Source organism: Vanessa tameamea, chromosome 27 (genome assembly GCF_037043105.1).
Source record: "Vanessa tameamea isolate UH-Manoa-2023 chromosome 27, ilVanTame1 primary haplotype, whole genome shotgun sequence".
Lineage (NCBI taxonomy): Eukaryota > Metazoa > Arthropoda > Insecta > Lepidoptera > Nymphalidae > Vanessa > Vanessa tameamea.
In genome coordinates, this window is record NC_087335.1 from 2,090,555 (window position 1) to 2,115,518 (window position 24,964).

The 24,964-nt window shown below is 33.4% G+C and overlaps 1 protein-coding gene across 2 annotated transcripts in view; it reads right to left on the bottom strand.

Annotated features, from left to right (window-relative positions):
- The window catches only part of LOC113392058 (ribosomal protein S6 kinase alpha-5-like), a 112,027-nt gene that overhangs the window by 4,882 nt on the left and 82,181 nt on the right, over nt 1–24,964 (bottom strand). For both annotated transcript variants that reach the window (XM_026628290.2, XM_026628292.2), the window contains exons 7-9: nt 1,348–1,520; nt 946–1,027; nt 426–588 (exon numbers count right to left, since the gene is read on the bottom strand). In XM_026628290.2, the coding sequence (XP_026484075.2) occupies nt 426–588; nt 946–1,027; nt 1,348–1,520 (418 nt within the window). The remainder of the gene's footprint in view (nt 1–425; nt 589–945; nt 1,028–1,347; nt 1,521–24,964) is intronic.

The following is a 24,964-nucleotide window of genomic DNA, read 5'->3' on the forward strand; positions in this document are numbered from 1 at the left end:
AGAGTTTGATGATTTGTTTTAACAAAAATTAAGACAATATTTAACGGTTTAATTTTCTATGAATTAAACTAATTTGAAAGGTCTTCAACTATATCTATTCCAATTGTGGGATATCTTTTATTTCCAGCAGAAAAGCCTGTTTTCGTTATTGAAAACATAACATTCTGCTATTCGATCCGAAGTTTGAACATTTTACGGAACAATGTCAGCGATATATGATCTATATTAATTTAGATATATGAATCATATTTAAAAATTATAATGTACAAAAATGAGCGATTAATCAGACCAAATAAGTTTAGTTACAATGGGTACTGATAATCCTAAGATTAATATTAATAAACTAGTGACACTCTTTGCATGATATTGTGTTTTCATTTTTATTAATAAATATATATTCAATTTAGGGTAATTTAGATGCTCACCAAGGAAGAGCTTGTCATGATGCTTGGGAGCTTGAGCAGGTGAGTCAGTGGGTGGCATTCTAGTGAACTCGTCGGCGAAGTTGCAAGTATCGGCGGCATGTGATAGCTGAGGCACGAAGGGCGCTGATATTTCGCGACGGGCTACCGCTTCCCAGTCTAAGTTCTGAAATTTCACATATAAAGTATTAACGAATATGTTTTTTTTTTAATAAAAAACGTAATCTGAATGATTTGGAATAATAATTGACTCTTTTCTAATTCTTTGCCTAAAGTTTAAGTGACCTTTTAAGAATAATATACTAAAAAGCATTTAGCCGTTAATAGTATTCTCTATATTAAATTTTTTCAGTCTGGTGTGCGAATTTTGAGTAATGTGAGATTGTCATTCTCATTTCTTGTATATTATGTATTACATTACAAATACGTATAGAATACATATATAATTACGGGAATAATTATTGGAAATGTAGTAATTATGCACGAGTCGTCAAAATAACTGACCTCGGGACATAAATCTAACCTGGAAAAATGAGTGTCTTTTCAACTCCTCCGCGTCACCCTCTCCGCCGCCGAGACGACGCCGAGGATCTTTTACTAGAAGTCTGAAATAATTGATATATATTTATATAATTTTTGGTAAAACTCAAAACTTATATGTTTACAATATAATAATACTAAACTAGCAATGCCTGCGTTTTGCGGGCAATTTTATTAATATGTTCCAATTTTTTTTCTTGGTTTCTATTTTAAGTATTTTTAAAAGATATATATGTATATATTTAACCTTATAAATAAAATATACATTTAAATATTCAAATATCCTCTTTGAAGAACTAAGTTGTCATGAATTAACTATCGTAATGGTCATACCATATCATGACCGTCTAATCTTTAGCGCAGTGTACAAAGTTGCAGGACTTACTTCTTAATAAAATCCTGCACTTCTGGACTGACGTCGTTCGGTACGGGGTAGCTGCATCTAACTATACGCTTGGTTATCTCCTGCTGGGTATTCTTCTCTCCCTCCACGGTGAACGGTGACGCGCCTGTCAGCAGTTCGTAAGTGAGGACGCCAACAGACCACCAGTCAACCGCCTGCGGACAAGAAAAGAGGACAATTAAAACAAATGTGTTTTTGAAAAATATGGTATATATTCCGAATGGATATGTTACATTACTAGTTAACACCTGTGTGTGAGAGGGTGTTTATTAGTCGTTAGTTACATATGTCCTTTCGGTCCTGAGAGCCGAGATGGCCCAGTGGTTAGAACGCGTGCATCTTAACCGATGATTTCGGGTTCAAACCCAGGCAGGCACCACTGAATTTTCATGTGCTTAATTTGTGTTTATAATTCATCTCGTGCTCGGCGGTGAAGGAAAACATCGTGAGGAAACCTGCATGTGTCTAATTTCAACGAAATTCTGCCACATGTGTATGCCACCAAACCGCATTGGAGCAGCGTGGTGGAATATGCTCCATACCTTCTCCTCAACGGGAGCCTTAGCCCAGCAGTGGGAAATTTACAGGCTGATTATGTTATGATTATTTCGGTCCTATAATCGGTTAAGTCGAGACATGAAAGACGTCAAAGAAGGTGACGCACTTGTAACATTAGATTAGAACATCATCGTTTATTGAAAGTCAACGATTTCTTTATTAAATATATTAATTTCCAAATATTATTTTGCACAATATTTATGTATTCGGTCTATCTTTCCTTGTTATTCTAAATATATGTTGCTTGAAGAAGGATTAATGTAATTAAAAGTTTTTCTTTTATCATATAGATAGGCGGACCAACCTTGAGAACTAAGATGTTACGTCCCTTGTGCCTGTAGTTACACTGGCTCACTCACCCTTCAAAACGGAACCCAACAATACTGAGTAGAAGAATATCTGATGAGTGGGTGTTACCTACCCAGACGGGATTTGCTTATATTTCATTTCTTATGTCTCTTCAGTATTTGGTCCTATTTATAAAAACTAATTAGGCGTATGATATATCCATATGTAAATAAGTAAGAGACTTCCTTATCCGAAAATACCCGATTGTCGCCGAGCGCTTGTCATCTCAACGTATATCATACGGTTTCCGTGTAGCATAAACCTTGAAGACTATTATCATTACATTGGGATTAAAAACTTATAATTTCCTTCATTAATTTGTGTGTCTCTGTACATTTATTTACGCGAAATATAAACTAACGTATTTAAAAAAGAGACTTGTATACATTTTCGTTTTACCATCAAAAAAATCTCAGTATCAGATCGCACCTTTAAAGTAGTCGTTCAAGAAAAATTTTTTTTCATTGGATATGTTTCACTCAAATTTCACTCGAAGTCGATTTTGACTTATGTCGTAATTTCACTTGAAAAACTTTTACGTGGAAAGTGGTTCAATACATTTTGTTCAGCAGAACCAATCACGATCGACGTAACATGTACGTATGATCCAATCAAATGGCAAGAGGAGTTAGGATAAACGAACAAGTTTGACCTTGAATTGACATGCAATCATTGGTCGCGATCTAAATAATCGTCATAATAAGTGAAGATTTGAGAAAAAAAGATTCTTAATGTCAGAGTTAATATAAGTGGTTTAGTGAGAGCTATTTGTGATGAACATTATAGGAGTGAGAGAGAGAGAGAGATATATATCTACAGTTCTGTGTTCATCAACCATATAAATATTCCTGTCTCTTTCAAATAATTCATTAGTTAAAAATAAAATTTAAAACCGATGAAGAACAAATCCCCCATACCGGTCGACCTTTAATTTAATATATTCTCGATGAAACAATCGCGGCTGTAATATTACTAATACAAAAATCACGAGTCCACGAGCTTATACCTTTAATGCTATGTATTTTATGACTGATTCGTCAGGCTGACCGAATCGATTTTACGTGCCACGTTGGTCTAATTGTAAGGTTAATTGGAAACTATAACTGGAAGTATAGTGTTCAAAAAACAAATGTCGTTTTTATGACGCTCGGAGTTTAGGAAGTTGCCAGTTTAAAACTCTCATCGCTTGAAGAACATAAGCCGTTGCTCCTGTGTCCGATCTTTCTCCCGTCGAATGTTAGAGCGAGACAAAATTGTGTATGTGTTTGGACACACACGGTACACTATAATATCTCCTGCGCATTTGACTAGGCGTTGAGATTGCTCGCCACGACCAAAACTAGGTCAGGAGGACATCATTATTATTATATTTAGATTTTCATAGTCGATAAAATGTTTGCAATATATTTAATTATATCTAATTTCCATCCCGACTTCGTGTGGGTAAAGTTACACACCGTTCTCATTACACCCTTAAAGTAAAAAAAAAATCCAAATAATATATTTATTAATTGAACCTGTGTTCCAAATTTGAGCTTTCAAAACTGTGATTTCTGTTGTGAATCGAGTTCATAACAAACGCTTTTATAAGTATAAATTAACTTTTTAACACAAGTGTTATTTCTTAAGAAAGCAACAATAATTTGTTAAGAATTTATTTTTACTCAATACGAACATTTGAAATCCTATCAAAGCCGATAAATTCTGTGTAACATTTTACCTCACTTATTGTAATAACTTATGTACATACTGTGTGCACAGTTGTACATATAATAATTGTATTATACATTATTCATCAATCAACACCGACATTTGATAAAACTTAATAAAAGAAAATACAATCTTAGAATCAAGACAATAAGATTTATATTCCTTCATGATTACAGTCAGGAATCGAACCTTGAACGTGTGATAGGCACGAGGTCGCGGCCGCTGTAGCGGAAGGTTGGACTTGCGTGAAAAAAAAAACAATACACTTTATTTTCAACTCTATTTTCGAAACCGTAACGTTTATAATCATTTGATTTCATATTTTGTGATTTGCCAAGCAATAATGCACTTTAACGTAAGGGAGGAATGTGCGAATATGGTACGAATTATCAAGTGGGTCAAACGAATAGTAAAATTTTGGCATCTTTTTTGCAAAGTAACAAGCTAGCATTGCAGATACTACAAATACGATTAGGTAGCGGTCAGACGTGACACTCATATTTCTCAACTATATATTTAAACATTAAATATCTGTATTAATGCAGCTAATGTAAATAACATTATTATTTTATATTATAACATATTAGTCTAAATCAGAGTGTTAAATATTCAAGTAGGCTCATTAAAAGCCTTACCTTCGAATTGTCACGTAAACTTTACAAAAAATCCTTAAAACATAAAAAAAAAAACATTATTTTAAAAAATGTTATATTACCAAATTTATTTATAATTGTGACTACAAAAACTGAGTGTAAAAATAAGCTAAAGGTGATAAAATATAGTGATAAATACACATTACAGCATTATACGTTAACGTGGAAGATGTTATCTAACTGTAAACTTGCATTTATCTGTATCACAAAGTTTGTCAGTTGGTATGGTCAGACACGGTCATCACGGGAACTAAATAATCGATTAAAATTTTTATTACATTATAATTAATTTGACAAGACACGTTATAAACTACGTGACTTCACGTTGCAATCGTAAGGAGCATGAATATAACATACTGGTTGTCGACTGCGGCTTCAATCGCGTTCTAGGGACATCGTTAGGCAAAAAAGTAACCTATGCAATTACTTGGCGTTCAAGCTTGCTTCTTACCAAAATTTCATTAAATTCTGCTAAAGAGCAACAGACAGACACACACACAGTTACTCATTAAGCATTTATATTATTATTAGATTGTATAAAACCGGTACCTTTCTATTATAATATATCGCCTCTCTAACGCTTCGCTTTCCTACCGTATCCTGTAAACGTGCCGTATATATTTTTAGCACTCGCCATGAATGAATAATGGTAAATTATCTTCTTATTGTGCCGTTCTACAGTTACAATTTACCACATACCAAATTATGGGAAAATATTATAAGTAAGTATTTTCTTTCGAGTAAACATTTCTCTTTATACAGTTATATATTTCTAGTAGGAAAATTAATTAATCATTAAATCAGACTAACACTGAATATTTTATCATAGTTACATACGTATAATTCTATAAGATAAAATAGTGATTCGATAAACAACATTTGCAATTGCGGTTACAGGTGGTGGGGCTTTCGGTAAGATCTTCTATTGCCTGACCAAGAATAATAATAATAATTATTGGTGCAAAAGTAAATATTACAAAAAAAAACTTATATATATGAGTTTACAAAATAAGTATGACTATTGTTAAATATTACTATTAGCTAAGTACTCTATTTACGTTTTCAGAATTCATCAGTTATTTCAATGTTCAGGATGGAAAATATCAGATAGAAAAGTGTATTAGGAAGACCATCTTAGCTGGTTATAGCAGCTTAGGTACTGACGATGTTAAAAGTTTATCCTTCTGACAGTGAAGAGGAAGGAAATTACTTAAAACCGACTGTCGACAATTGGTTAGTTTGCCATCTTAAAATAAAATAAATTAAAAAAATAATACCCACACCGATATTATCTGTAACTGTATTTGTTACAAACTCACATTTGAACCGCAGAATTCTAAATATCGCTAGCACCGTTAGGACAAAGCTTAAAAATAATTAGTTACAATACAAAATCTCATTCAACCAACTCAAATCCACTCCTTGGACTCAGGTCAAAGGAATTTCGATGTCATCGCTAATACTGGCTACTTCATATTTTACAACAAATTTCAAGGCTGTATCTGGTAGTTTAGCGTCAATTTTAGCTTAATAGATAGCAGTTTCAAATTTTCAAGGGAAGGTTACTCGGAATAGATAAAATAAATGTTTATAGTCGAGATAATGCATAAAATAACGTAAATACATCATTACGATGTTTCTGTTGAAATAACCTTGAAACCTCTAATTGCATTTCATTTGAAATTTTAGGGGGAGGGAACTATATTAAAATGTCTCCAATCCCATCAAAGCGCCTTGAGCAAAAATACAGTTAAAATTTTTTTTTTTTTTAAAACAATTTGCCTTCTGTATGAATATTAATAACCCGCACTAGTAATGGTTTCGCAAATATATTTCAGGCATAGCGCAATTAATTTTAGTTGGAGTTCAAAATAATAACGGAAACTATCAAACTATCAAAAGAACTGAAAATATCCTGTTGCTATGTAATAGAACAAAGGTTATAAGTAGTATATGTTAAATGTTACATACATAAGTATATGTTACAAGCAAATACGTCAGTTATTGGTGCCTGCCATTTATTATAGATTAAAACCTTCTTTTAAACGCGCTGCATCCTTTCGTATAACTTTTATATATATTGGATTAGTAGTTTTTCTTTTTAAAAAAAGAAACATACCCTCGTTCAAAAGAGGTTTCTTGTAATGCCTAATGGGAAAAAATCTATTAAACTAATACACATAACAAATCATATCATAAGATGAAGCACGTTTTCAGATAAACTTTCAGTAGATAATATTAATATATGAGCATTCGCGTGTAGCAGTTACACTCGCATCGTATTTAGACCATTCACGTGACCAGCGTGAATTTCATGTTATTGTAATATATGTGTAATTTATGTACTTACGAATGCCTATGTGTGCGTGTGCTTGTTACCATGCCGCGCTGAAATGTTAGGAAACGCGACCTCGACGTGAAATCGCCAATGTCAAATATATTCTTTAAGTAAAACGTAACGTATTTTTGTTTACATTTTTTTCCTTTTACACCTACCATAAAATGGCTAATTAGGTACAATTAGTAAATACTTAGACATAAAATATATTTAAATATATACTAATATTATAAATTCGAAAGTAACTCTATCTATCTGTATGTCTGTTACATTTTCTGTGACCCCGAATGTGATGATATTTGGTATGATGCATGAACAACAAAGAAGGTTAATGACTACTCGTACAAAATACATTATAACAAAATGTTTGAATCCAAGATACCACCCAATTGTGAGTCCAGGCCCCCTTTTCGACACTACCGACTGGACACTATTGCTATTAAGTATTATTTGTATTTTCTTAATACACACACCTATGTTAGACAGGCAGACAGATTACTATCAGCTGCTACAGTTGGTATATTTCATATAATTAAAGCGTTGCGAAAGTAAGTTTATTTACTTTTTGTTACGCTTTAACTACTTAGCCCGGCGATCAGGAAATTCTGCATACAAGTTGTCACCGATACATAAAGATACCAGACACCAGACACGTGGACGAATTTAATGAAAAATAAAACAAAGTTCAAAAGAACAATGTTGAAGTATATTGATTAGAAAATTAACAAGTGTGTACTACTTAGCTAACAATAGCCAATTACGCAATTATTATAAATAGATTTAAATCAATCAGGAACTTTAAAGATATTAATGACATAAATAAAAATATTTTTATAACTATTATTATGTTCTCCTCCTGACCGGATTTCCGGTAAGGCGGCTTATCACAATGACAAGTAACCTGGAAAGGAGGTATAGAGCTCAAGTGTTGCATAAGGAACGGGTTACTCTCACAGTGAGTATATATAGGAACATTATGATAGAAATATTCATGACAAACCTCAGAAGAAAATATTACCTACGTTTAGAAAAACCATCAATTGATAAGGCACATCAATACAAGAAAATATAGAAGATAAAAAGATTAAAGTACGTTACAATGTTGTAATTACTACTACTGTGGAATCTATTACGGATCCTCGTCGTTGAATCTACATTCCCATACGGTGGTAACTTAAAGAGCGGTCCCTCGCTGGGGACATTCACATGCATTGTACTAGTCCAGATTCAACCATTACAAAAGTAGATGACGACGGAGCTTTACAGTGCTCAAAATTTTGATGCAGTTTGTCGACATTGTAATAACAACCGACTCGACTTCAGGCGAATTCAAAATCTTAGATTGTTAAATTGCAGACCAATATGCTCTGCCTCCGGGGGACCGCTCTTACATTTAATTCAATTCTCTAGCATGACGACTCAAAAGTATTTCCTAAGTAGAGCATTCCTACTTGCATAAATAACATTTGTTTTTATTCAAATTTAACTTCAAGTAAATTTTTAGTTTTGATTCGTAAACATATTGAATTTCTCATTCGACTCATTTACAATATTGTAACTTGTGAACTTAAGATTAAATTTCAAATATATTCTCTTTCTAAATCTACTGTTTTAGCTTTTATTACAAATAATTGTGAAACAGATCACAACCGAAACAGTCCAAGAATAAAAAAAAAACAAATTCGATTTGCAAATTCGCAACAGACCTTGGTCTAAGTTAGGGTTTCCAACATCGATATTCTATAAATTCTTACTTATTTTTCTTAATGAGAAAGTGGATATTAGGGAAGGAAATGTGACAACTGGAACGACCGAAATTAAATAATTTTCATAATTCAGTTCAAATAAATTCTAATAATATCGAACATAGAAATCAACAACATTTAAAACACAAAAGTTAGTACTTCTACTTCAAAAATTCCTCGACGCGGTTGGAAACCTTCAAAGTTTCTGTTAAATTAACACTGTCCAATTATGGATATTCAATCAAAAATCTGTGATAATATTCAGATATCCAAGTATGTCATCTAGCTTATAAAATCCAGGTCATTCGAACTATTTGTCCTACTTTGATGATATAACTTTTGGCAACCCTAAAGTGAGTAAACATAAAATTTGTCGCACATCATTTTTAGTTAAAGTAGGTCAAGGAACGGTAAAGAGAGCATTAAGCGTAAAAGCCTACATCGTTACAGCGAGAACGTTACTCAGATAGAACCATGTCGATCTCGCTTTTCGATAATTCGGCAATAAGCTACTGACCAAATGATTTAATGCGGCGAGGTTCTAACCTCATTACCGAAATTGGTCACAAATGGCATCATGCGAAATTGTACGGTAAAAATTAAATACCGTTAGTTAACCCCCCTCAAATTTTACTATTAATAAGTCTAAACACGTGAATTCCAAATAACTGCTCCTATTTTCGAGCCCGTTGTCTCTTCGTCTTTGAAAAGCTAAAACGTGGACGCGTCACGTGTACCGGCCGTCTCTCGCAGCGGTCACGTGAATCATAACAAACATCGGGACTCGTTCGCAATACTATACGGGCTTTTCGTCACGGTCAGTTGAGTTGAGCGGTTAATATATAAATTGAAAAAAAAAAAACAATAATTCTTGATGGCTCAATCTATCAGTAGACGATGATGATGAGGTCCTTCTGACTGATTTCGACCACGGCGATAATTTCCAAGAGATTATGCGGGTCATATTCAGACAAGTATTTGCGCAAAGAGAAATACACTTTAATCCCAGTAGTTTAGGCGCTTGACCAACGGCTGTACGTACTTGTCGACAAACGAGGATGAATACTCAGCCATCTGTCAAACGGTGGACTGCTAAAAATCAATAACTATTGTAATAAGCTAGCCAATAGACCGATGTAAGTTACCTCATTAATTTTCATTTAGATATATATCCAAGGAAAAAAGCAATTATATATAATATATAGACAGACAAGAGGTGCATATCATATTAGTTCCCATGGTTGGCTTCGCATTGAAGGTATAACATTAACAGCCTGTAAATTTCCCACCGCTTGGCTAAGGCCTCCTCTCCTCTCTCAAAGGTTTGGAGCATATTCCGCCACGCTGCTTCAATGCGGGTTGGTGGAATACACATGTGGCAGAATTTCGTTGAAAAAAGACACATGCAGGTTTCCTCACGATGTTTTCCTAAACCACCGAGCACGAAGTTAATTATAAACACAAATTAAGCACATGAAAATTCAGTGATGCTTGCCTGGGTTTGAGCCCGAAGTCATTAATATTACTTACAAGGCCAATGTCAATGGAGGGTGGTACCTTCCTGTCTAATTTACTCTTCCAATTATTAATAAAATATCCTTGCGTTGGAGACGTTTCTTATCGGTTTTTCTTATTAATAGAGAAGCTTCAGTGGTTTTAATTTACATTGAAGAAAGGAAGTCCACGAAAAGGCCGATATAGGTATTATAACGTGACCTAGCTATATGCTATATATAACCTATATCGCGATATTGATTGGCATTTTATGAAATGACTTTTATTTGTTACGCCATTCAAACAGAATGTAAACTATTATATTACTAATACACTTGCCTTAACGAGCTTAGTATCTGATACGACTAGACACAGGACATAAAGCCAAATTTGTTACAAGCAGAACTTTTGGTCAAACCGAAAGTATTAAAGAGAAACTCTTGCTAGGCCATATCTAAATTTTAATATCATTGGTAACGTTTAGTAAGTATCTATCTGTCTGTTTGTTACACTGTTACGGATAAAACATAGATTCGAATATGATGAAATTTCGTATGAAGCCAGTTGAATCTTAAGGAAGGACGTAGTAGTAGGGGCAACTGTTTACGCAAGTGATAATAAGTATTACATAAACATATAAATAATACAGTCATCAAGACTCTTTAGAAAGACACTAATCAACACTATCACCCACAGACGCCCCCCCCCCTCAAAGTAATCAATAAACAAGGAAAATGCCGTTTTAAAAATATCAAAACATCTGCATATAAATAATGCTAGTATATATGATAGGATATATACAGACAAGAATCGATCGTTTACACAAGAAGTCGATTTAGCTTGCGCCAGTTTAATTGCATTGTTTTCCGGCTTCTGTCTTTGGCTACGCATCTAGAAACTATGTATATTAATAAGTCATATATTTAAGAACATTTCATTTATATTGAGGACTTAAATTTGTATGTATATGTCACCGTACCGTTAGACTATAATCTATCTATATTGTGAACCGTAACATACTGCTTAAACTATTTTTCGGTAACGTATAGGCAAATTGGCAACCTGATGGTAAGTAGTCACTACCGTCGCTCATAGGCATAGGCGCTGTTAGTATTTCATATTTTATCCATTCCTTGCATCGCCAATGTGCCACTAATCTTGGGAGCAAAGATGTTATGTTCCTTGTGCTTGCAGTTATACTGGCTCACTCGCCCTTCAAACCTGAACACAACAATACTAAGTATAACATAACATAATCAGCCTGTAAATTTCCCACTGCTGGGCTAAGGCCTCCTCTCCCGTTGAGGAGAAGGTATGGAGCATATTCCACCACGCTGCTCCAATGCGGGTTGGTGGAATACACATGTGGCAGAATTTCGTTGAAATTAGACACATGCAGGTTTCCTCACGATGTTTCCCTTCACCGCCGAGCACGAGATGAATTATAAACACAAATTAAGCACATGAAAATTCCTAATTAGTGGTAAAATATCGAATGAGTGGGTGGTATATACCCAAAGGCTTGCATACCGCCGCCGAGTAACTTCCCCGTTGAATTGCAAACTATTCAAATATTAATTTACGGACAATTTCTAAGACGATTTGTGAGGAATGAAATATTTGCTATCCCTTTTTATTTTCACACAAAAGAAAGAGAGACCGATGTTTTTATTCTCGCATAATTAGTTAAAAGTTTTTGTAGCACATACACCATTATTGTGTTAGTGAGCTGGTATTCGAGCCGGTTACATTGTGAAAGATTGTGAAAGTCACAGGTTAGGTCCTGACCCTTAGAGTAATTACCGTATCCAATCATTCACAAGTACTCACAAATACTCACAAGTACAAAGTTTAACATTTAAGAGACAAAATGCTAATACACACAAGTACGGCTTCCTCGATTCGGATTAACTCGCACTGCCAATAAATACCTCGCGGTTTTCTGTCGAAAATACTTGTACAATTGTACTCGTAAATTTAAAATGCCCGCGGTAAACATTTCTTTAATGAGACAAATTTCGTGACCTTAGCCTTAATAATTTCAAAATACATTCGATATACAGTCATGGCGTTGTACGAGTATCATATGTAACATTATTAATAACATCATTCAAGTTTCATTCTCCAATTGATCGTGAAGCTGTTGAAAAAAATATATCGGCACGTCAAAAACAAAATATTAAAGAAGTATTATACCACCGTCAAGATAAGAAGTCAGTAAAAAAATTTAATTCTCTATATTTTCAATTACATTATTTTTTAAATTGTTCTATCATTTTCATATAGACGGACTAGATCTGAATTACTCGATAGATTAAAACATGGTAAAAAAAAAAAACCAGTTCAATAATTAAAAAGCAATAAAAACTCTATTATGGAATAGTATATTATGTAAACAGTAAAAGAACCTAACGATCTCCCAGAATAGATACACAACGTTTTTTTAACGTTCCGGTGACGTCATACATTGAACCATCTAAACCGTCATTTAGTTATTCTAAATTGTAAATATAAGTAAAAGTATTCTTTCCCATCGGGTTTCTCACACGCTGCCTAATTTAAAAGTCCTCGCAGAAAATATTAGATACTATACTCTAATCAGAACAGGAAAAAAGCCAAATAAACAATATCTGACAGCAAATTGACGCGATATCATTGGTCGAGAGCTTGATTATTCTATGATATTCACTATGGATTTCCGAAAAAATGGCGTTTTTAACATCGACCTAACTGTTATCGGAATTTTGGAAGTAAAATTAAAATGGAAATAAGTGGTTAAGTGCAATATTGTTGTATTATTATAAATAAATATGTATATTAATCATAAACTTTTAGTAGAGCACAATTATTTTTTTTCGAGTTATTAGCAAATCGCATGAAATACGTAAATCTAAGGTTTGTTTACCTTTTTTCCTACTTCCATTGGAATAGGTTATAGATGTCGCCTGCGGTTTCACTCGCGTTTTAGGATTTGGTTGTCGTTAAGTAGCCATGTCCTTGGACTTGAAGCTTGCTTCATACCAAATTTAACAAATTCGATTCAGCAGTTTGCGAAAGAGCAACAGACGGACAGAGTTTCTTTTGCATTTATGATATTAGTATAGATATGCTATGTGTAGTATTACAATGGGACAGCAATCCGGCATGACTTGAGAGAGATTAAGCTCAAAAACAACAGCTTTACGACGCTTTCCGTGGCACGCGAAGTGTAACACTGCTTTCTAAATTCGAGCGAGAAAGATACTTTTACAATTTCGACCGAATGTTTAACACCGGGTTAAATCCCTTATTCGTTCAAAAATCAAAATATACTTTATTCAAGCAGGCCTTTACGAGCACTTTTGAATCGTCATTTTACAAACTATATCAAGTGAAGCTACCACCGGTTCGGAGTGCAGATTCTACCGAGAAGTATCTGCAATAAACTCAGTAGAACCATCTGTATACTTGTCAATTTCGGACAACCGACTGAGATAAAATTAATAATTATTTACAATTGCAAATGGACCACCTGACGATGATAAGTGGTCACTAATGACTGTAGACATTGGAAAATTAATCATACCTCCTTTCATTCAAGCAATGTCAAGGCGCGCCCTAATCATAGAAATTATGTTATTATGTCCCTTGTGCCTATATATTACTGCCTTCAAACCGAAACACAGAACATTTTCTTGGTGGTAGGGCTTTATGCAAGCCCGTATATCACAGCCACAACATTACAACATTAACAGCAGCCTTTTAATTTCCCACTACTGCTGGGCTAAGGCCTCCTCTCACTTTGAGGAGAAGATTTGAGCATATTCCACCACGCTGCTCCAATGCGGGTTGGTGGGTACACATGTGGCAGAATTTAGTTGAAATTAGTCACATGCAGGTTTTCTCCGCCGAGCAAGAGATGAATTATAAATACAAATTAAGTGGTGAAAATTTAGTCGTGCTTGCCTGGGTTTGAGCCCGCTATCATCGGTTAAGATGCACGCGTTCTAACCACTGGGCCATGGCTCTCAGAGCCATGTCTTACAGAAAAAAAATGTGAAGATCTTTTCTAATGCTGCCTCTTCCAGAGGTGCACTTTCTATCCCCTTACTTTATTAATTCTAAGCGACGACTCGATACGACTAGAGAGTATCATGCTCTGGACCAAGATTTTAAATAATTATGCTGCTGAGAATAACTAATCAGATAAAGTCGATAAATTTTTAGTGACCAGGTCTGAGATTTAAGCCCTAGAAGATTATACACATAGACGTTGTTATTGTATTGCGATTAATGTTATGACGAGTTACACAACCTATGTCTCCTCCGAACTATAGATGTCTGCTCCTTAAAATTATACTCCTCACAATAATGAACTCAATCAATATAACCCGTGACTGTTTCGCATTAACGCTACAATCGAGTATCGATAACTCGTTTATCGACATCGCGAGATCGTTGTGCAACTATCGACAAGCACAATGGAATGAATTCGACCGTTATGCAAGTCGATTGCAATACATCGACTGATTGAGTGTAAATTGTTATTTTAAGTGCAACTAAAGCGATTTGATATTTGCATTTTATTTAAATAGAAAAATTAAACTTTTCGTTAGGTCATGACTCGCTGTCACGGATTTAATAAGTTCCATTAAAATGTTGCATTACGTTAATTTTAAATTCATATGTATTTGATTAATCTTCAAAATGTTACGAAAACTTTAATACTAAACGATGGTGAACAAGATTAATATAAATAAAAGGTAATAATAATTTCAGTGGAATAGAAGTTTAATTGCAATCAGATTTGATACAATCTATTTGCTATCCTTGGTTATTATAGGATTTTTTTTTTTTTTTAATACAGCCGATTATTATTCTTATTATATATTTAAAAAAATCTGCTATATATAGCATTATCTAAAGCTGTAGAGTATGTTTGTCGATCTACGGGAGCGGAGCAACTTAACGCGGGTAAAACCACGCAAAGTAGGCAGTAACAAAAATGTTGCTGGGTCTTTTTACTCCCAGTGTCACTTCACCGCTGGACCTTGGCAGTTAGCCTCGCAAATTCTTCACGTTGGAAATGCCGGACCATTATCTAACATTCCGCAATCCTGAAGTACTTAATGGTCTTCATCTTAATCTTTGTAGTGAAGTTGACCTTTGTCATATTTTAAATACAACAATGCCATTACAATACTGCAGTCAAATGTCGTCATGATTAACGAAAGCTGGCCATTAAAATACAAAATAGTTTTACGCGCTTATAACGTATACCCACAATATGTCATTTAAACTAGTCTGACTTATACGTAGAAAAACATATATTTTGAAAACCCGGTTGGTTTTGAAACACTTGCTTTAATATTCAATTTAAATTACATTTTAATCATTTTTTTTATTACGAAATGAGGTAAAACACCGATATCAAATTAATTTCTTAATACTTCCACAATCGGTATCAATTTATTGATTAAACACAATTATTTTCAAATTGCTCAATCGCGTTCCATCGACGTTGACAAAACTTTCCTCTTGACGATTCGGTACAACATTATCGTAATGAACTAAAAATTTTACAGCTCCTTAAATATGGCATATCATTTTCAAATCGACCAATCGAATTCCCGAAATGAAGGCAACCGCTAAAATGACATAACACGCAAATCCCGAACCAAGTTCAGGGCTGACCGACCGGTTAGATGTTGCTACTTACTCGCCCTACTGACCCCGTTGCGCGGCCTCGCGTTGGCACGTTTTAGCGCTACGGATATTACAATTTAAATACGACCTTAAATTCCTTGTATTACGATTCAATTTACATTACTGTAAGATAATATGTTAACAGATATCATTATCGACTTTATTCATTCGTGATAAGATTCATTTTAGATTGTCCCGTAACAACAATAGCTAACAGTTGGTGAAATTATTGCGGTGTAACGTGGTAATGAGTGTTACTTTTGCTTTTTAAGCAAACTGTAATCAAATTTCTAATAAATAATTTAGATAGTTAAATTAATTTTGAGATAAAAAAAAAAACAGTTTTTTTTTTCAATTTTATTATAAAGGAAAATTTTCCTTTTTTTTCATTCTCAATAGCCTTCCCTACAGTATACAATCATGATCTATCAACATAGTTACTGTGCATTCGAACCTTGAGCGATGGAACCACGACGTATTAAGGTATCTTCACACTTGTATTTTGTATGTATGTCTATTTTATGAAAACTACAGAAACATTAAAATTTTAATACACTTTAAATACACGTTCAATAGCAAAGTAAATAAGATTTTTTGTCAATTTTCTCCCGTTCAATTCAGTGTCGATGATGTATTTTGACCAATAATTAATTATACTCGTAAACTTTTTCAACTTTACATCACAAATCCAGACGTAACCGGTTTAATCTAGATTAGATCACTGCGTAGATATCGAAGAAATATAGAAGCAGAAATAATTAAACATCACGAATGAAACAATCGTCGATGGCGATTTATATACCTTGTTATATAAACTATTCGAAGCTCAGTACTATTGTTAATTTAAAAAATTAATAGACCGTTTCGAATCATACCTAAGGTTTATATTTGCTTGATATTTTAAATGGATTATATGCTATGAGTAACGTGCGTCACGTTTTTTGATCAGGACTCGTCCCAGTATTAAAAAACACTTCATTAAAAGTAAAACACATCGCTTCATTGCCTCCGCTGATGACATGGCTAAAGGATCGAAATTGCGATTCAACGGGAATATTTAGCATTCTTTCCACCATTCCACGAGGTCATGATTCGTACAGTAACTATTTTTTTTTTAATTTATATATATATATATATATAGTTAAGGCCTTAATATTAATAAATCTCATGTAGGTAAATAAAGCTAAGTTGAATATTCAAAAAAGGGGTTCTCTCAAGTTTGAACATTATAGTTATTAGTAAGAGGCAATTAAACAACGATTCCATGGTATATCAGTATTGAAAATTTAGATATCTATCTTAGATTTCGTATTAAATCTCATCATTCGCTTGCCTTATCTAATTTCTTTCGAGTCAACGCCGCGATTGTTTCTACTATTGATCTCATATCTAGTCATAAACACGGTTATTTTCATTTTTGCGTTACTTTTAATGATATCAGCTATACAACTATAGATGTTAAAGGTGGAAACAAACGGATCCGTCACCTAAAAGATGATATCGGTCACATCCACTCTGAGGAACGATCACTTGAGTTGATTTGAATCTATGGCGAATCGAATGTTTGTATCGGTTCACTGATGAATTAATTGTTACTCTTGATTCATTTTGTATAGAGGTGTCACTTTGAGTGAAAGCAATATGAACGAAAAAGTAACCGTCTGATTCCATCTAACACTGGGGATTTGCGGAAAATTCTCCGAAAACAATTCACCGAGAACAATTCACCGAATCACAATTTTAGCATGTCAACTCATTTCACAATTTGTACATGTCAACTCATTAACTGAGCAAATTTTACAGAGTCTTCAATCCGCAAGGATAACCGAACTCTCCGTTACACGAGATGCATCGACGAACCTTACTTATAAATGTTTTTATACTAATACAAAGAATACAAATTAATAAATTTCCGCTTTCAGCCGCACCCGGAGTCAACGAACGAGGACTATTTTTTAGTATTTAAATTTGTTTTATTAATTTTTTTTTTGTATATTTCGTTCTTCAAATTTGTTTATAGTTTTTTTTTTGTATTTATGATTTTATAATCGTTGAAATTACGATTTCAAAATATTGGCCGTATGATTTCTGGCCAGGTTTTGGCGTCGCCAATTACGTCTGATATCCGATCCGATCCGATCCGATCCGAAAAACATTTATAAGAAAGGACCGTCGATGCTTTTCGTATAACAGAGAGTTCGATTATCCTCCGTAAAATTTGCTCAGTTAATGAGTTGACATGCAAAAATTGTGATTCGGTGAATTGTGTTTTCGGTGAATTGTTCTCGGTGAATTGTTTTCGGAGAATTTTCCGCAGACGAACACTGGGAATGTAATGATGCCTTCTATTACAAATAAAAATATATCGTTACCCTAAGTGGCACTTATCGGAATCGCTTTCATTTCGCTCAATCGATCGTGTGTAGTCGATCCTTATCGAATATCGTAAAATCGAAATAGTAATTCTTAGTCCCTACGGCAATCAAACCGTGTAAAGGTTCGGTCACAAATATAGCATTAGCGTTATTATATTGCATTTACCATAAAAAACTTCGGGAAAGTCCATCGTCCATACTTTAACATAGGAAAGTATTTATTTTATTACTGTTTATGAGCCTACTTGAATAAAGAATACTATTTTGATATTGGTTACAAACTAACCTCTAAGAAAATTTCATTAAAATCTGCTTACGTTATTGGTTAAGATTTATGTATCTTATTCTTTGCGATTCTTGGGATATAGACCTTGGAATTTTATTCGGAAAGCAAAATTTATAGAAAATATATCAGTTTTTATATTCTACTGACAATTACCATCAGAGAGACAGATCAGTAAATTTCAGGCATTACTGAATAAGGCAGTTTAATTACAAAGAGAAGAGACATGAAAACTTAATCTCAGTTAAAAATTGACAATACAACCCGACGCTACATAACTAACGGCTCTGATGACATTGTCTTCAACCAAAAGTGACCAAATAAACGAACAGCTGTTATTGAACCATGAAAATTTTAAAATTCGGATGTTTCTTGACGACAAATATAACCAACGATATCATACAAGTAAAAAGTACGTAACTATAATATATAAGCTTTAATGAAAACAGGCGAGCTGAAAGAACGCGCATCTATTTATAAATGCTGAAATTGTCAGAGCAGTCCGCCGTCGCAGTGACATTGTTAACTTGTTATTTTAGCTATTCCTCAGATATCCGAAGATTATTTTTAATATAGGGGGCCTCTAATGAGGGGGAGGGAATGTTACTTTTACGTTTTATATTAGTAGATGAATTGAAGATTAGTGTATTTTAAGCCGATCATGAGATACGATTATTACACTCTCCTACTGTTCGGTGTTTACCCAACACTTGGGGAGGTTTAGAGCGTATTGGTGGTAACCATGTGACAGAAAACGACGATGATATCTTTCAGCGCTGAGCACGAAATGAATATAAAACAAAGTCGCTTTCCGTCGTCTATGCGCTATAATCTATTAAACTACGCAACAGATTTTAATGCGTTTTTCATCAATAAACAGAGAGGAAGGTTAATAATGTATTATTCCGTAGCCCTCTAATCTCAACGGAACAATAGTAACTGATTTAAGAAATATACATAAAATTATCCTAGAATGTGATCTTTGACAAAAATAAAATGTTGAAAGTAGAGGAATACAACTTTCCTTACCTAAAAAAACAACATATTTATTTTGATGTATGTTCCTCAAACTAAAGGTTGTATATGTAACCTTATTGTACACGTGTTAAGCTAAGGGGGAGGGGTATTTATCTAGTATTTCATAATCTGAGTTCGATAGTATTAATTTTACATACAAAGTACCAGGCGATCATGACTAATATGTAGGTGTAAATCTCAAAATATAAAATCTATTTCTGTTAACATGATGTCGTATTCACATACGAACTAATGTAGGCAATATGACGCTCATCTTAATATTATTTTTCTTAGAGCATAATAAAGGACATACGACGCGACGTAGAGTGTTGATTCTATTATATATGTATTACTTATGTGTGTTTGTATTAAACAGCTGATCTGTCCCCGTTCGTCGTTGTGTGCGTGAGATGCGGCTGTATTTTTTGACAATAAAAAGGGTACCCTATTCTTTTTTAATCGGTCTATTATATTTTTGTATACGTGCTATGTTTAGCACGTAAACATAAACATACGTAAAAATACGTAAAAATAAAAATACGTAAACATACGTAAAAATAAAAAATAACCAAACCAAAGCCTCAACCTTTAATTGGCTGTAAGATCGTGATGTATCAATCAATCAAAATAAACTTTATTCAAGTAATTTTGAATCGTCATTTAACAAAATATATAAAGTGAAGCTATCATCGGTTCGGAATGCAGATTCTACCGAGAATAACCGGCAAGAAACTAAGTAGTTACTCTTTTTTAGAAATGTATAAATAATCTATATATTTTTGAAATGTGCTATCTAACGAAAAATTAAATGTGGCAATTAACATATACTCTAAAGTTGTGTAACATTTCTATAACGCTGATTACAAATAAATAGATTTATTCAAACCGAACAGCTAGATCCTGAGATCAGTGCGTTAAAACATACAAACTCTTAAGATATACATATTAGTATAAATAAGTAGGTATTTACTACGAATTTGCTTTGCTAAAATAAAATAAAAAATATATTTACTAAAAAAATTAAATACTTAATCCCATACTAGAACTAAAGCTACTTACGAATCTATTTTTATCCGAATATGTAAATTAGTTTTGGTGTGATTGTGTAACAAACATCCGAGCAGATTTACCATTTATAATATAATAATATATAATATTAAACTGCTAGTCTAACTTGTTTTATTTTCTTCGTTACACTTAATCCACCACACACAACACTTAATCCGTTTCTAAACTAACACAAGTTAAACATTCAATTCAAATAATTTGCACTTTCAAAAACTTTTGAATCGTAATTTAACAAGATAAATTAAATTTAAAGCTACCGCACCGTATGGAGAAAATATATGCATACATAATGTATGTATGTATTATACACATATTGTTTAACGGCACACAGATAGTTATCTAAGGACTTTTTCTTTAAATAATTGTAGTAACATCAAAATTAATTTTAAATGAAACGAAAAATAAACCGTGTCTTCCTTTCACTTTTACAAGATTTAAATCTTTAGACTTTCTTATTTTTTATTTTATTTTTTAATTATACCAGTTAGAAACAAGGAAGACAAGGAAACGGATTGAAAATTATATTATAACAAGACATGTTGCAAGAGTTATATATAATGTATTGTAGAATGAGAGAATTCCCAGGAGTCAAGCATAGTCCTTTAACCATTGAAGTAAAAAATAAATATATTATATCAGTAGGTGCTATACACTCAAACGACTTAGGAAGAAATACTTCAGACATGAAGACCCGGACAAAGAATCTTAGCAGAATTATATTTCAAAATATATATTAAAGTAACAACAACAATTGTTGGCAAAATTGCTTGTAAAGACATACACTTGAATGAAGTAAAGTATGTTTTGATTTTAATCTTATATAGACTTACGTACATAATAATTACTATTAAAAATTACGGTATATAAGTATAGTGTTCGATTCTATAAACTACAGTATAAATATAAAATGAATCAAATTAAAAACTAGCTAAATAAAAATCGCAACCGACAAAAATGTGAAAATTCAACCTCTCACATTTCCTCGATCGTGATTTTTTACAATCTCGGGCGAGTTGCGCCGGCGCAGCACGTTTCACTTTTGCGGGCACTTTCACTACTAACGGTTCAAGCGAATAAAGCCTTTGCTCACTGCGGTTTGGCTTCGAATTCGCTACAAATGTATTCGTTAATAACAAACGAATTTTAATAAAATGTATACGTCTATTGTATGGCATTCTATTGCTCGATGAAATTGAATTACTATTTATTCAAATGTATAATTATCAATTTATGTTAATACGATTTCTTTTACTCGTGAGAAAAAACACAATCGATAGAATCGAAACAAAACTATCAATCAAGATATTTAATAAAATGTTTTATTGAGAAAAATGTTAAGTTTTAATATGGTTGTATAAACCAGGAAAACCAAACTGTGTATGTACTGTGTCGGGGATGACATGAGCAAGAAGGATATATAGATAGATAGGATATGAAGAGAGACAGAGATAAATAATTCATCGACCCAAAAAAAGTAAGAAAACGGCAAACGTACAACATTCATAACATATTCAAGAAAACAACAAGATAATAAAACAAATATTAAAAATTCTATTGATAATTGATCGTAAATATTGCATAGTTTAATCTCTAAACATTATATCGAAATTGTAAATAACATTTCCGAAGCAAAACAAACAAGCAACAAATGTTTATTATTGTGTACGTTGCTAAGTACGGAAAACTTGCTCTGACCTTACATCGAGCTATATGTAACGTTACTGTATCTTCTATTACAACATTTTAACGCTATATAGTACAAAATACGACCGTATAATAATGTTCATAAGGTGTCAATTCGAATGCAACGACATAGATTCCGAAGTTTTCCGAAGTGCGTCGACGTCAGCCGATCCGGTCCGAGCTGCGCGTGAGTTTGAAAGGTGGTACCGTAATCTTGTGTCATCCGTTACGCCGGTGAAACTTATTACGTTGAGAACCGCTACGTTACGAATCGGATGGGGGCTGGGAATTTTGAACCGATTTAAAATGAATCGGTTTCATTTTGTAACATGCGATGTTTGTATAAAATTATTTTAGTGATTCATCGCTCATCGCCGATAGCCTATTTATTTGTGATTGTATTCGGAGTACATTATTTCATTATATTTTAAATATATATAATATATTGATGCACTTTAAAACCATAACCGATATATACATAGTACTGACGACCTCCGTGGTCGAGTACTGTGTACACCGGTTTTCATGGCTACGCCACTCCAAGGTCCCGGGTTCGATTCCCGGCCGAGTCGATGTAAAAAAAAGTTAATAAGTTTTCTATGTTGTCTTGTGTCTGGGTGTATGTGGTACCGTCGTTACTTCTGAATTTCCATAACACAAGTGCTTTAGCTACTTACATTGGGATCAGAGTGATGTATGTGATGTTGTCCAATATTTATTATTTATTTATTTATTATAATAATCTAAAATATATCGCTATATGCAACAACTCTGAATAGAATGCAGGCACAGAACCGTAAAGTCAAATGTTGTTTTTTTTTTGATAAAATATACAAAACACGATTTTTCTTCGGACATTTTGGCTTTAAGCCAATATTATTCCGCGGCTTTTAAAATTATTACAGATTCGAGTATATTATTATAATAAAAATGTTCTCTATTATAATATTTTTTTCATTATTATGCCATTTTTCTTAATATTTGTTAATAGTGTTTAAACATGAGGCTTTACTTGCAAATTTAAGTACCGCTTATTAAAAAAAAATATATAAAAAGATCGAACATTTAATAGCTAAATGCTCGATCTTAATGGAGATTGTATTTAATAAAAGGCAAGTAAAAGTTAGCAACACGCGATTCGTTCGACTTGACATTCATTATTTTGAAGTACACGATAAGGACTACACAACCTATGACCGAAGAAAGTCGCTTTACTTGGTTTCAAAACTAAAAAAACCTCAATAGCAGTGTAATACTTGCCGCCTAGTGATGTGAAAAACCAGTACTATTCAGATACTGCCTTCGTATTTCGACCTTCATGCAGCCTAAAGCATGTTGAAAATTGCCTTACAATGCTACGCTATATAAATCCGTATATCCTTAATTGTTATAATTATCTTAGTCAATATAACGTATCAGTTTCTCACATTTCACAATTCTGTTGTGCGTGAAAATCAAGTTTGTTCTGCGATATTTAAATTTCATCTGAATATATTCACCAATGTTGAATGATTTGCAAGTTTGTTATCTCGAGCGATTGATATGGAGATTAAATTAAAATCATCTTATAACCTTTTTTTAATGATATACGTAGGCGATCGAGCAAATGAACTACCTTGTGCTAAGTGATCACCACCGCCCATAGACACTAGCGCTGTAAGAAATATTAACCATTCCATGCAAAGCCAATGTGCCACCAATATTGGGAACTCAGATGTTATATCCCTTGTGCCTGGAGTTCCACTGGCTCGTTCACCCTTCAAACCGGAACACAACAATACTGGTACTACTGGGTACTAAGGATAGGCGGTAGAATATCTCATGAGTGGGTGGTACCTACCCAGACGGGCTAGTACAAAGTAAAGTAACTGCTTAAAATTATAGCGTTCATATGTCAAAGTTGAGATCATATTAGCAAGTTTCTTAAAAAAATACAGATATAGAAAAAAAGAACTCTAACATTTGTGTGTTAAGGATAAATTATTTTCTATAAATAGTTTTATTTCTATTAGTTGTTTGTATATCATTGTCCTCAACTTCAAGAGTAAATGTTGACACACAGTTATCAGTTTAAGGTCGAGTGTTCGCTGTAAGATTTTAATTTCCGAATAGATTAAATACATTGTATCTTTTTAATTAACGTATTTTCAGATGGGACCTTTTTCAAATGTTAAGTTGTTTTAAAAATATCGTAAAATTGTTTTAAATTTTATAATGTGCTATTATATAAGGAATTAATATTACTCGTATTACCTCACCCTTATTCGTAGAGCTTATTTTATTGGTAAAGGTTTGAATTGAGAGGTCAGTAGAACTACTCTTTGAGAACGATCTCGAAACGCACCGCAGAACACAATCATGAAATGTCAGACAGTTATATGCGACATTGACCATAATAATTATGATATTTGTATCCTACAAGCATCAAAATTGCGTATCATCGTACGTCGGTTATCAACATTTCACGAGCGACATACCAGATACGAAGTAAGTGCTTACAGAATAGCAAAATTGACTTGGGCTTTGTGCAAGCCCTGCCACTGGTATGGGAAGATACCCACTCATATTATATTCTACCGTCAAACAGCAAAACTTAGTTATGTAGTAATTTAAAGAACGAGTGAGCCAGTGTAACTACATGC